The following is a 14,453-nucleotide window of genomic DNA, read 5'->3' as shown; positions in this document are numbered from 1 at the left end:
TGCTGGTTACGAGACTACTTCACGTAGGACTGTTCCTACTGAATGTCTATGTAGCAGAAATAAACAGTAGATATGATGTTGCTGCAATCAAAGGACGCTGAAGGTGTTTACCAAACTATTACCTGAAACTGTTTGAAAATGTTTGAGTTCGGTTATCGTTGTGTTTTTGGTTTTTCCTTATTTTAGGAGGAATGTTATGTTCCTGGAGGCACGCCCCCGAAGCCCGGGGCTTGTGGCGCGCTAGTCACGTGACTCCCTATAATAAAAAGAGGTCTTGCACGCACGCACGTATTCTGATGCGCGCAGACCGAGCAACCAAGTTATTCCCAGTGTCCGACTGAGTTAATTCTGGGGCCACGTGTCAGGCCTAGTCAGGGTTAGATGCCCCGGAGTGTAGGTCCCAGAGTGATACCCCTAGGGCAGCCACTTCCCTACTACAGGACACAACACTTTTATGCCAACTGTACTGCTCAACATTGCTTTCTTACTAGTATGACTTGCATTGCATTATTCTTAAAACCCAATAAAACAGATTAACAAAAAAAAAGCGCTGAGACAACATGGCTAAAAAACTGACAAAAGACAATAGTTGCTGCAAGGCACGACCTATTGGCTTTGCCAATGCTTGTTAATATTTGGCGTTTGTACACCAGGCTGGAGAGTTGGTTAATTAAAAATATAGAATTTACAGAGGCAGTATTCCTCTCGTCTGGCCCGGCACAAACTCTCATACTAGCCGCGCTCCTTGTTGACTCTCGGTCGCTGGGCGGAATGAGCCAAAGTCCACCCCTCCGGCTCTTGGCACATCCCACTAGGGGCGTGGCGATGCCTGTTTACTTGCTGTGATTGGCAAGAGCGTTGACTTGCGCTGATTGGTTGAATGCGGACAGACGGTTCTTTTGGCTGGAGAGGTAGAGTCAACGGAGACCCTCTGAGTTGACGAGGGCCTGGGTCGTAGACCCCGAAATCTAGGGGCGGAACTAATAGACTTCAGATTGAAATCCGGAAGAAATAGCAGGCTGGGAGAGTGGAGCCGGACAACCCTGAGATCGAGCCCTGGATTAGGGCTGCAGAGAGCAGACACCCAGCAGCCCATGCACGACCTCCACTGACGGCCCCACTATGAGGATGCCCCTGGTTCGCACCCTGATGCTGGCCGCGAGCCGGGCAGGGGGCGCCCCAAAGCAGATCGACCATTTCTCCAAGTTTTCTCCATCTCCGCTCTCCATGAAGCAATTCCTGGACTTCGGTGAGTTCTGCTTGCCCCCAGGGCCAAATACCGTGTGGGGGAACAAAAGGGTCATTTACAGTGGGGTATATCCTGGGGAAGATGCCGCGGTTAGAGGTAATGCCATTTGGAAGAGCAATATAACAAGGACGAAGGAAGGTCCTCCTCCCCAAGCATGCCCCCCCCCCCCCCCCACAGGAATATGTAAATATTGACGCAAGCAAAGTGTATATAAGGGATATATATCCGGCTCGAGATACATATATTTGAGGATAATATGGTAATCGGAGCACATCAAATGCAGAAGCTATACAGAAAACAGATATAACCAAGTGGGTGGATGTACATTGTCAAGAGAATGATCTGTCATGTACCTTCTGTACATTTACATGACAACTTTTTATAATTATGTATTTATTACTTCAGTTTCAACAGCGTGTAAATTATCTTAAATGACCAATATTACTATTGTCCAATTCAATGATAAACAAGTTATCAAACTTGGAGCTATGGAAGGATGGGTTGACCTTCCTGAGGTGCAACCTGTGCCCTGTACAGCACACATATGTTAGATTGAGCACACATCTGTGTGAGCCATCCTGCTTGACAGGGGTGTACACATCAGAGTTAGAGCTGGGGATATATTGGTGTATTTCACATTTACAGGCTGTGTACCACTAGGAGTGAGGCCCATACAACTTTTAGGGTGAATCGACTTTCTGACTGCATTAGCAAGCTACAAATGGCTAGGCAAAGGGCATATGCTAAATGTCAGAATATGTATAAAACCATGGACCACGTATTTGGATAGGTGTGTGTGTGTATATATATATACATATATATATATATATATATATATATATATATGTATGCGGGGAGTATATCCTACAGGTATACATCACAGACAGGAAGACTGTTCATGTTGATTTCTATTTATGTCGCGCTGAAACGTGTGGGGTTTTGAGCGGATCCGCACTGCAAACATACATTTAGGTTTGCTTTTCTGAGTAATTGGTTACAGTAGACAAACACGTTTTTTTGCCTTTCTGAAAGAAGTTGTGATGTAACACCGGGGCAATCCCACAAGCAGTTTACCTAGTAAAGCAAAGTGTTTGTATTTTGTTGTCGATTTGTAAAACTCCTTTTGTCTGTTAATTTCATGCTCCTGCTTTGGCATTTAGTGTAATACTTCATTTTTTTTCACAGGTAGGTGCAGAGTGCCACCAAGAACTGTGTTATAGTTTCAATTTTGAGTAAACAGTGAGTCCCATAACCTGAGTGAGATATCATGGTGGACTTTTGGTACAGATATGGATGCCCTTTGCATTTTTTGTAGGTACCTCACTAGTTTTTCTTGGGGATGCCAATTACATTGTGACTGTGTACTAGTTCTCCTAAGATGTTTTCATTTAATTTCTTTCTTTGCATTCTCAAGTGCAATTTACTCTAGTTCTCCTAAGGAGTAGCAGCCCATATATTAGTATCTGTCGTCAAGGAAAAATTGAAGACTGTGGTTAGAGTCTAGTGTTAAGACTCGGCACCAAGGTTCCCATTTGGGTGGGGGCACTTTTCATATACTGTTATTTACTCTGCCGGTCACAGAAGAGAGAAGGTCAAAAGCATTACAATTAGTTTTTTTTCCTTGGAAAATTAGTTTCTTTCATCCACTCCAAAAGATTTGCATTTAGCTGTTAAATAGTTTACCCATTTTATGGACTTCTATCTTTAGATTGGGCATGTCACCATACAAGGACAACCAGTTATTGTGCATCGTCAATTAAATTGCGCTGTGGTTACCAGTCATAGTCTCAGCATCCTCGATGTGAGCCGGCCACAGAGGTGTGAAAAGTTATCCATCTTGCATAAACAGATCGTATAGGGAGGGGCCGTCAAAGGCATTAAATGGGCGAGGTCAAAATGGGGAGCCTGATGGTTGCGTTTCCCTGATAAAAGATGTCTTCTATGGTGGCTGATATGTCTCGGTACATACTTTTAATGTTCTATCTTAAAGGGGTATGGATACCATCTAGACGTATTTTCTGAGGTGCTCGCTACGTGTTTGAACCTTACTAGTACCAGGGGTGGCTCTAGGCTCATGGTTACCTGGGCAGGGAGCGTAGGTAGACCCCCCCCAAGAGGGGTGGGGGGTCAGGGTGTTTGGAAGTGGAACAGAGCCGTAGGCCGCTAAATCCCTGCCAGGGGGCGCCACGCAAATATGTATCCATCCTCAGAGGATTATTATATTAAGGATATATAGTGGCTTGGCGGCCCCTGTGGTTTGTCGGCCCTGTGCAGGTGCACAGCTTGCACATGCCTAAGGCCGCCCCTGCTAGTACAGTGATGTGATGTCAAAGGTAGTCAGACAAGTCAATCATTGTTAGCAAGTGCGCGTTAACCCTGTAGGCCTCCATTAACAGCTGGTCTTTGACAGCAGCCAAACGACCTCTTGTAATTCAGCAGAATGCTGTTTAGCAGTCACAAGACTGAATTGTTTTTTTAATACAGAAAACTTGTTAACTTTTACTTCCTAGACATAGTCAACTTTATTCTAGGAGAGAAAACATCGTCATTGGTGGATGTAAATAAGCTAGCAGGATTTATTGGGTCTAGTCTTAGGTGTAAGATTCACGTCACAAGCAGAGAAGTAAATACTGTGCGGAGGCCCATTTCAGAACAAAAGATAATTTTAACGGAAGTGACGTATACATTCTCCTAAGGGTAGAACTTGGGGGCACTTGTCATTGGCAGAGGGCATATAGCTGAGCACAGAGCTTTTTTTGGAGCGGGGAGGGGGTCGCAAATAACATGGTTAGAGTTTGTTACAGCACCGGTAGGATACATGTATGGAGGTCCGACTGGGCCTTCCTCTGGGCATAAAAGGGAGCTTAACAGCCTTGGAAGCAATGTGTTGTGGTCTTGCGATACTTGGTTCCATTAATTGTTTGAACCTCCTGTGATGCAGTGAACAGGGAACTCCAGGCAATAAAGTGAATTCTGCATCTTGTGTGATCGCCTTGATTATTAACACTACACTTTGATAGCTTATGCTCAGTATGCATTTCTGAGGTTGGCACCATTTGGCATAGACATTGTTTGCTGTTTAGGGCCCAAGAGAACTTTACAATCAAAGAACATGTTTTTGAATGTATTATGAAGGATGACAATAAGATCTGTATCAGAATGTAGACGTGTTATATTTTGGTAGTATTATTTATATCGTAAACCACTGCTTATTAGTTGAGAAATGTATGTTTTGATTTATAAACTAGAATACATGTGTGTAATTTAATGAAAATAAAAGGATGGCCTTGCCAGGGGATGCAGTTGCATCCATGTTGGAGAGGTGCACAAAAGGTAGTATTTGACAGGACGACATTGCAGGATGCACGTATAATTTCACCATTCGGGGGGGGGGGGGGGGGGGGGGGGGTTCGGGTGTTTCTTGTGTGTGGGGGTAGTGTTTAAGAGCATGCATGGTGGATGGGTGAAAAGGCAGAGGGAGAGCATGCAGAATTATGTTGATTGTTTCACATGGTGTAGTAGGTAAAATCAAGAGATAGGCAGTGCCAGTTTGTGTGAGTCTAAAGCAATGCGTGGAGATGATAGGACATTGACAAAGAGGTGCGATGGAGCTTCAGTGATAGATTGTGGAGAGGAGAGTTGCAGTGGCTAAACGTACCTACCATAGGGTACGATAAGGTATTGTCTCCACAAGGGTTGATAGCAGGTCTATGGCCAAGGTTGGTTGAAAGTAAACAAAGATGCTGCTATGACGTGGTGAGTACGGCTGCTGTCTTGGTTAGTAAGATGCTGCCTTGCTATCATTGCTTAATAAGGATGCTACCCTGTAATCCTCATTAAGTAAGGCTGACCAAGTTGTGATGGTTGGGTTAAGTCTGTGATCCAATTTTGCTGAATGGCTGAAGCTCTGTTTTTTGGGTAAAGTCTGCGTTTCTCGTCTGCTGGGTAAGTAAGGTACATGTAGTGATGGTTGAGTTAGGTCTGTGACGCTCTAATGCTGGGTGAGTAAGGCTTGAGCTTGGATGTGATGTCGGGGTTATGCCCAGCCCTCTTGTGCTGGGTGTCACTCATGCGGTGGTAGTTGGTTTACATCTCCGGGTCTTTTGTGTTGGGAGACTGAGGCTGGAGCCAAGATGTTGGCCGGGTGAAGTCTGCGGGTCTTTGTGCTGCGTGAGTAAGGCTGGAGTCATGTTGTTTGGGTTGTCTTTAGTCTGTGGCCCATTGTGCTGTGTGAGTAAGGGATTTGTCGTGTGCTCTTCTCACTGCGTTTGGCAGTTTACCTTTTGGGTAAATTTGTCGTACTTATTGTGTTCGTCAGGTGACCAATATCAGTGACGCTTGAACCACGGTGTCCAGCTGGCAGAGGCTGCTGTCCGGTGGCCCTGGCTTGGCATGGCTATTTAGTCGGGTTGGGGGTGCTACTGCTTGCCTGGTTAATATCGTTATTCTGACTGCTTGTGACTGTTTCTTTCATTGTTCAGTTGCTGCTCATGTCTCGCAGCTAAGCAGTTACACTGTCCACGTGGTGTGTCCAGAGGCTGGGTCAAAGGCCCGCCTTTTGATCCCGCCTCACACTGCCAGGTAGGTAAACATGACCCTGCAATAAACGGTACCTATTTCATCATCAGCAGTCTGTGGTGCGCGCGCAGTCAACAACACACCCCTCTTCTGACAACGCCCCCTCCAGCGTGCCCCTGCCCAGCTGTCTGGGTCCACGCCCAGCGCCGGGGCTCAAGGGGTGGGAGGCAGGCAGGCGTTCGCTTGGAGAGGTGCCCTACTTCCTTTGCCAGGGCATCGCTTCCTGAAGCAGGGGTTGTTCACTTTCTGCTTCATGCACTTTCCCTGCACCCTTTTCTTTCCTTATTGACTTTGAACTTTACCTAGTTGCATTTTCCCGCAAAGCTTGCTCCATACCATCTCTATGCCATCTGTGCGGCCGCTGCTTGTCTGAACAAGCATTGGCATAGCTAATCGGTCTCACATTTGGGACCCAAGCTGAGAGATATGCCTAAGTAGAAAAGAGAGCGTTTGATGTACCCAACGATTGAAGGGCTGTTAGTGTGGATTAAAACGATGTACAGACCCTAATGCACTAGCAAATGTTAAAAGGGCTTGTCCATGAATCAGAGAGACCGGGAAGTTTGCAAACTTATTTCGATGTTTGTGCAAATCCTGCATTGCCGATTCCTGGCGAGTTGCACTGCTGAAACAAGGTCAACAGAGGTACCTATAGGTGAGATGGACTGGCCCCAAGAGTTCTGTGACCTCAGTGACCGAGCCAAACTCGCTATAGGGTGTGCTGCTTCGTAGGTCTGCCCACAAAACTGGAGGTGAACTTTAGTATGGAATACGGTGGGCATGCCTTCAAGGTTAATCCACACTTGCCACGGCTAGGGTCCACCTGCTGGTGCTAAGATACCAGGGCTTCAAAGGTCTAGTGTGGCCTTCTAAGGCCTAGCATGGGAATGTGCTCCCTAAGGATAGTGGTCTTGTGGACTGGTCATGAATGCTAAACCTGGTTCCCCAATTCCAAATTCGCCAGCTCTGGCCTTAGTTCTTCATTGTCTCCCCCACAAAACACCAATAATGCCTCTCTGAGAGAAACTCACATTGCCTTCATCTGCAACCCAATTGTGTCCCACTATAAACACCTGGATGCGACTCATTTTAAATTAGGCACTAGACAAGAGTAATATGCTACCTGTAAAAAAAAAAAGTAATATTCCTGGAAAAGCAAACAATTATACGGAACGCAAGATTAAGTAACACATGTGAAATCTAAGCAGGCACAGCATGGTTACCTTAATGCTGTTACACTCATTATTCAGAAATCAATGGGTGCTTTTACCCAAAATGTCAAGCACATGACTACAGGGCCAGGAAGGGACCCATTTCAATGTCCATTGCTTATATCCTTACAAAATGTAAGCAGTATGGTTTAAAAAGACCACATCCCTGAACACAGAGCTGCGGTACACATTTTATAGTTTAAATATTTTTATTGGTTTTAAACAAGAAGAAAAATGAAAGCACACTACTCCTCAAATCAGTGCCCTAGTGACCACAAGGTCGCAATAAGTATCGGTACCCGAAGGTATAAGCATGGAGCGGGATCTTCAAAACATAACTAGACTACATAAAGAACCCCACTTCCCCCCCATCCACCTACCTCCCTCCACTCGTCCATGTAAAACCAACAAAAAGAGGAAAGGGGGGGGCGGGGGGAAAAACTAAAAAGGAACCAGATGGAGCGTAGTGTCGTGTTTTCCGGCTGGTCTTAGGGTCAACACTCGGGATTTGTGTATCAGGAAGGCAGAGGAGTCGGAGATACCTAGGGCATGTGAGCTCCCGGAATTCAGAGATCAGCATAGTGAGGAAGGGCCGCCATAGCTCAGGGAACTTAGACCCTCTGCCCGCTAGTGTAAGAGTGAGTTTCTCCATACGCAACACCGACCACAGCCGTTGGAGCCAACCCGTATGTGTTGGGAGTTGGGTGGAACGCCAGTGAATTAGGATATTCTGTGTCGCCGCACCTAAAGCGATAGTAATCAATCGGCCCCTCTTCGATTTAAGGGGATATGTCAGTGGATTAGGCAAACCCAGGAGGATATAGGCGGGGAAGCGTGGAATTTGTGTCTCGAAGTTGGAGTCAATTTCGTCAAGGATTTGGGTCCAATATGATTGTATACAAGTGCAGCTCCATAATATGCGCCAAGGTGCCCACCTCCCCACACTCCCTCCAACAAAGATTGCTCCGGCGAGGGTCAAATCGGTGAATGCAGTCGGGCGTGTAGTACCAGTAAGTGGCAATTTTGGTAAGGGTCTCCGTGAGTCCCATGTGGTACGCTGAATGTCTCGCCCAGTAGTAAATGCTCTCCCATTCTCTGTGAGACAGTGTTCTCCCCAGGTCTCTTTCCCATCTAGAGTGGCCCGCGTTAGAAGTGTGCGTGGTGGTGGATAACAGCATTTTATAGAGATCAGAAATAAGTTTCTTGTCAGAGATGCGTGTTACAAGCCATTTTTTGTATGGAGTCTTGAGACGCTGTGCTTGTGGTTTGATCGTGGGTTGCAGCGCCCAGTGTCGGGATTGTAGGTATGGTAAACGCTCTAGTTCTGTGAGGCCGTAGTCTTCTTTAAGCTGTGAGAGCGGAATTATGCCTTTCATGTCAAAGAGATGACCTAACCGGGGTGTGGAATTTTATGAAATATGTACTTGTCCATGGGACAAGTAGCTTCATAAATCTACAAGTCCTGTAACAAAATCCACTTGTCCATTTGGTGCCATGTAGTGCGCCGTCAAATAATGGCTGCAATCTCTTTATCGAAGAGCTCTGATAATAGCCTCTCTGGTTATGTCAGGCTATTACTATAGAAGGATTTAAATTTTTGAGTTTTTCACCAGCTCTTCTCTCATTTTTTTCCATACTGAGAAAGGTCGGCAATTTACCCCTGACAATGGCAGAAGTAAAGTTTCTTCCAGGGCCGGGAAAAATTTGTTTGTAGAAAAAGTGAACTTGTAAATAGTGAACAGATTTCCGCTGGAGCATATTCATATTTGCTCATGCTAAGATGCAATTCTCAAATATTTTCTAGGACTACGGTTTCCTGGCCTACTTAAGGAAATTCATGTGAATTCATGAAAAACGTAAATCTGCATTAATTCAAAGACATTTATCATGGGTGCACTTTTGTGACTTTAACATTTGAGCCCCTAATTAAATCTGAGTTAACCAAGACCTTGTGTTTTTATTAAAATGCTATCTCTTCCTATCTGTGAGCTGGCTTCACTGTGTGTCACAGCATTCTGCTCTTTTACAAAGTAGTTTTGTTCAGAGCCAGGAATGTCTATGGCAATATGGCCTTTATGAGACCAAATACTAGCGGTCTAGTAAGAACGCGCTGGCATACAGCACCACGCCTACCTGATGATCCCAATGTAGAGAAAGGAGCATAGTGTAGGCCAAGAACCAGAAAATTAAAATACCCACCACGTTGATCCAAAGTTCTTATGACACCAAACAAGCAAAAAAAGTAATTGGAATCCTCGCTAGAATAGCTCTCTTGTCTCTTCCATCTAAGCATCTATCCATTCATCCTTTCACCCACTGATATCTAGCATTTCACTTTTACATTGGCACCCATTCATTCTTTTATCCATTAGCCTTTCACCAATCTGTTCGTCCGTCAGTCCATCTGCTCATCCATTTCCAAACCTACCCATCCATCTCCAAACCTATCCATTTCAACCATCCATCCATCCATCCTTTCGCTCATCCACACACCTTCCCTTTCACTCATCTATCCACCCTCCATTTCACTCATCCTCCCCCCTTGACCCATCCATCCTTCCACTCAATCTTCCATTTATCCTTTACACTCATCCATCCTTTCGCTCTCTAATCCTTACACCCTGTAACCCATCCACCATCCCTGTCACTTAACCATCCGGTCACTCATTCATCCATCCATCCATCCATCTAGCCAGCCTCACTTCTACTCACTCATCCTTTCACCCACACATTCATTCATCCTTTCACATTAATTACGAATCTTTGTCTGCCGAGCTGCAGACAGAAGAGGCCCATCAAGAGCACCACCTCTACTGTAGCTGCTAAAGTGGGGCATTCACGAAGCCCCTGTTCAAACCTATCCTGACATCTCCAAACCTATCGATCCAACTGATCCATCCTGCCTTCCTTTCACTCATCCATCCTTTTGCTCATCCATCCATCCTTTTACTCCACACATCCTCCTTTTCACTATTCATCCATCCTTTCACTCATCCATCCATCCCATCCATCCTCCTTTTCACTCATCTATCCACCTACCATTTCACTTCCTCCATTTATGCTTTTGCTCGTCCATCCACCCTTTCACCCGTCCATCTTACGTTTCGCTCATATATCCATCCACCCTTTCACTAATCCCTCCATCCACCTTTACACTCAACTGTCCACCCATCCATCCATCAACCATTCCACCCAGCCACCCACCTATCCATCCCCGCCCACTCAGCCATCTATCCCCACCCACTCAGCCATCTATTCATCTACTCTCTCACCCATTAATCCACCCTTTCAATAAGCCGTCCATCCTTCCACTCATCAATCCACTTTCAACCTATCCATCCACTCACCCATCCCTTCATTCACCCTTGCACTTATCCTACCATTCTTTCAAGCATCCATCCTTACATCATCCACTCATTCATCCATGTATATATCCTTTCACTCCACTCATTCATCCATCTATCCATCCAGCCTTTCACTCATTCATCCATGCATCTATACATCCACCGTTCACCTATTCATACATGCACCTATCCATCCATGCACCTATCCATCCACCCTTTCACTCGTTCATTCATTCATTTAAGCATCTAAACATCCACCCTTTCACTCCACTCATTCATCCAACTATCCATCCAGCCTTTCACTTATTCATCCATGCATCTATCCATTCATTAATGTATGCATCTATCATCCACTCTTGCACATATTCATCCATGCATTTATACATCCACCAGTTCACTTGTTTATCAATGCATCTATTCATCCACCCATTCACTCACTCTCCCACCCACCCTTTCAAGCCCATTATGGGCCTTTGTCTGCGGACCTGCAGACTGAAGAGGCCCATCAAAAACTCTACAGCTGCTGTAGTTGCTACAGCGGTGTGTTCACAATGCCCCTGGTGCAGGCACAAAGTGAGATGAGAGGCCTAGTGCAAGGACAGAATTGGGGGTGGCCTTAGGCCTGCATGAAAGTCCATGGGGAAACTAATGAGCTTTAAAGTAAGCCCTTGATGAAGTGAGATATGGGAGGCCAAGGGGAGCGGGTCAGGGATGTTAGAGAGTGCAGCAGAGGGTGGGGTGGGGTTAGCAGGTTCAGGCACCGGGTGTAACATAAGGTGTACAGGAAACGCAAGGTGCCCAGGAGGAAGGGCATGAGAAGGGAAATCAAATTGAGTTGAAGATAAGCAGGGATATTGGAGCCCTATGAGGCCCAGGAGTGGAGCAGAGAATACAAGGCAGGGGTCATACAGTTCAAGTCAGAGCAAGGGGGCAAGAGGCAGAAAAAGCAGCCTCTTACATGCCATTGCTGCAAGTGTACTGGAGCTGCAGAAGCTCGATGTGTATCTCATGCTTGTAGAAAATAAAAGGACCAGGGGAGGGCCTGGAAGCCACACGAGCTTATCGAGCTTATCGAGCTAGCTCCAACTTTGAGCTCTGCTTTATCATTTTGTTGTTCTGCTCTGAAGAAATTAAAGTGCAGGCCCCAGCTTTAGCATTGACCCTTTCACTGCCAGTAAACTGCTCAGAGCAACTTATTTACTGGCTGTGACCTACAGGGTTGAACAGCTGTGTATCGTATTACTATAAAACTGTCTACTTGTCCTTTGGACAAAATGTAAATTAAAACCTCTTGCCCTCCTAAGAAATCTAGATGTCTCAGGCGTCGGGAGATAGGAATTCCCGCCTTGAAGTTAAGCTTACATTCAGTAAGTGAGAAGGAGTGAGGCAAACAAAAAGAGAAGGAAGAAGGGGAATAAAAGAGAGGGGGGCAGCTGACCGCGGCAGGGCAGAAGTGGACATTGTCCTTGTCAGAGCAGAAGACGGAAGGGCCTCTTTCTAGCCAGACATGCCCAAGTACCGCCTGTGTGCCGACTTTTCTTGGTATAAAAATTCGTCAACTATGAGAAATGTTTTCAGCACATGACAAGCATTGTTTAGCATTATGAAACCCACTGACTTTTTAAAATATAGGAAATGCTATCAATTAAAATAAATATGCATACATGCCAACTTCAAAGAATACCTACTGAAGTAGGAGATTAAGTGAACTGCAAGCAGCGCTGTGTGCCAGCGAGCGGCGAGTAGAAGGCGGAAAGAAAAAGAGTGCAGTTAAACAAAACATATGGCCCATACTGAAAGGGTCCATTTAGCAGGGGCAGTCGGCAGGGCGGTCTGCAGGGCGGCAACAAAACACCCACAAGGCGAGACAAATGGAAACTATTCACCAACAATAACTATAGAATTAGTAAAGGCAGACCAAGCAACCAATGAAAAGCGGTGGGCTTGTGGTGAGTGTCCACAGACGGAATAAAACATGCCCCGCAGAGCATCGCATGCGCGCTGCCTCTGGGCTCAACGTAGTTTTGGCAACATCCTGCTAGGCATTACAGCGCTGCCCATATCTATTTAGGGAAGTTTTGGGAGTTTACGTCTGTATTTTTGTTTACTTTTTTAAGGTTCCTTGCTGGCCAACACAAGGTCCGCCCTTCTTCAGTAGTCCACTAAACCAATATTAACCAGCAGGTCTGGTACCTTAACCCTTTCGCTGCTGCGGCTATTCCGGCGCAGTGCTAAGGGGCGGGGGGGCCTGCGGCACTACCACGCTGGTGATGAAACCGCTCCGTCACAGCCCACCGAGGGGCAAGACGGAACGGTTCCGTCACCAGCGTGGAAGGGGTTAATTGGTGCGTTGACTGTAGAAGCCTGTGTTCGACATCATGGTCCAAATCCCGGCAGGCCCACTCAGCCTTTCATCCTTCTGAGGTTGATAAAATGAGTACCATTGAGTTGTGTAGCAATAAACATCGGTTATTCAGCTCCAAGATACACTTCTGAGTAAATTTGTCCGTTACTAATACACATGCTATGTTATGTTATTTAAGAGACACATCATCAAAGATCAGACACAATGATGCCAGGCCATTATTAACCCGTTGCGTGCTCATGACGAGCTCAGCTCGTCACGAGGCACGGTTGAGCTGCACTCATGACAAGCTGAGCTCGTCACGGCCGTTGGAACGTTCGCAGGCAGGGATCATTTCCCCACTGTGGTGAACTTTCCAAAACGGGTGTGGCCGTGACTGGCTTAGCTCGTCATGAGTGCAGCTCCAATGCGCGTCATGAACACGGCGGCGCCGCGCGCGTTCACCCCCCACCCCCCGCACAGCAGGAAAAAACGCCCCGCAGGGAAGGGGTTAATATCCAATGACAAAATCCCAGACACTCTGTCTTTGAGTGCTGAGAGCAATACAAGGGCATTTTCCACAGTAGAAGCGCAATTTTCAAATGCTGCCAACATCACTTTTTTTTTTTTAAATTTGTTTTTATTGCAGAATTAGAAACCATTGCATACAATAAATCAACCATCACACTCATGGTGTCCCCCCGCATAGATCGAGTAAACATAGAGTATACACAGCCATTCAGCCTGTATCCCGGGGGCCGGGCGGCATAATGTTCCAGATTGCCAGCAAGACATCATAGTGAGCATCCCTGAGGGACAATTGGTCGAAAATCTCTTCATGTATCTGCATTTTACCCCCCCAACACCTAACCCATCCCCGACACCGTCCAGCATAGTCTAACAGCCCGGTCTCATGGCGATATTGCGATCCCGCCCCCCAGTCCCTGTGAGGGCCTTAACATAACAGTGCCGCGTGCTCCTGCCCCTGCTCCGCTATCTATCCAAACTCTGCAGACCCGTAGGGACAGTCACAGGCCCGGAATTACCTCCGCTCCCCAACCTGGATCCCGGTGCCCAACCCACACCTCAACAACCCCAAAACATCACCCATTCCCTCTCCCCCAGCAACCGCTAATGACGTGGGCCGTGTTCCTAACGCCAGTATGGGTCCTGCTACAGATCTACTAATACCTCCATACTCGTAAGCCTAACGGTGTCCTCATGCCCTATCCATTCAGTCCTCATCGTCCACCAGGGAGTCACGCAGAGCCTGCACTGTCAACTCCCACGCGCGCGCTGATTCCAGGCTCTTTTCATTGTCTAGCTTGACTGCTTGTCTAATACGGAGCACACTCTCGCATTCAGACCACCTCAGCAATTCATTCGTCCATCTCCTCACAGACGACCCCTCCCTGGACTTCCAGTGCCAGGTGATCTCCCTCTGCGCCAGTATCAGCCCCAGGTCAATACATTTACTTGTCACCTTAGTGTTTTTTGTGTGTGGGAACCAGAGCAACAAGCACGCCGCCGTGTCAAACTCCACCTCCCTGTCGGTCACTGCATTGAGGAGTTCCCCAACCTCCGCCCAGTAACCCTCCAGATTCGGGCAGCCCCATAACAGATGATCCAGACCCGCCTCCAACGCCAAGCATCTCGGACACCGCGCTTCCTGTACCTGAAAATACCATTTGATCTTCTCCGGGGTCAGGTAGGCCCTATGCAACACA

The 14,453-nt window shown here is 46.6% G+C and overlaps 1 protein-coding gene across 1 annotated transcript in view; it reads left to right on the top strand.

The window, feature by feature from the left end:
- The first annotated feature begins 860 nt into the window (after positions 1 to 860).
- PDK2 (pyruvate dehydrogenase kinase 2) overlaps positions 861 to 14,453 on the top strand; it is an 85,279-nt gene continuing 71,686 nt past the window's right edge. The window contains exon 1 of the mRNA XM_086923966.1: positions 861 to 1,249. Coding sequence (XP_086780092.1) covers positions 1,123 to 1,249 — 127 coding nt within the window. The 5' untranslated portion in view covers positions 861 to 1,122. The remainder of the gene's footprint in view (positions 1,250 to 14,453) is intronic.

The sequence above is a fragment of the Lissotriton vulgaris genome, chromosome 5 (genome assembly GCF_964263255.1).
Source record: "Lissotriton vulgaris chromosome 5, aLisVul1.2, whole genome shotgun sequence".
NCBI classification, from domain to species: domain Eukaryota; kingdom Metazoa; phylum Chordata; class Amphibia; order Caudata; family Salamandridae; genus Lissotriton; species Lissotriton vulgaris.
Note: the sequence above shows the minus strand (reverse complement) of the source record. Positions and strands in the feature narration are given on the sequence as shown.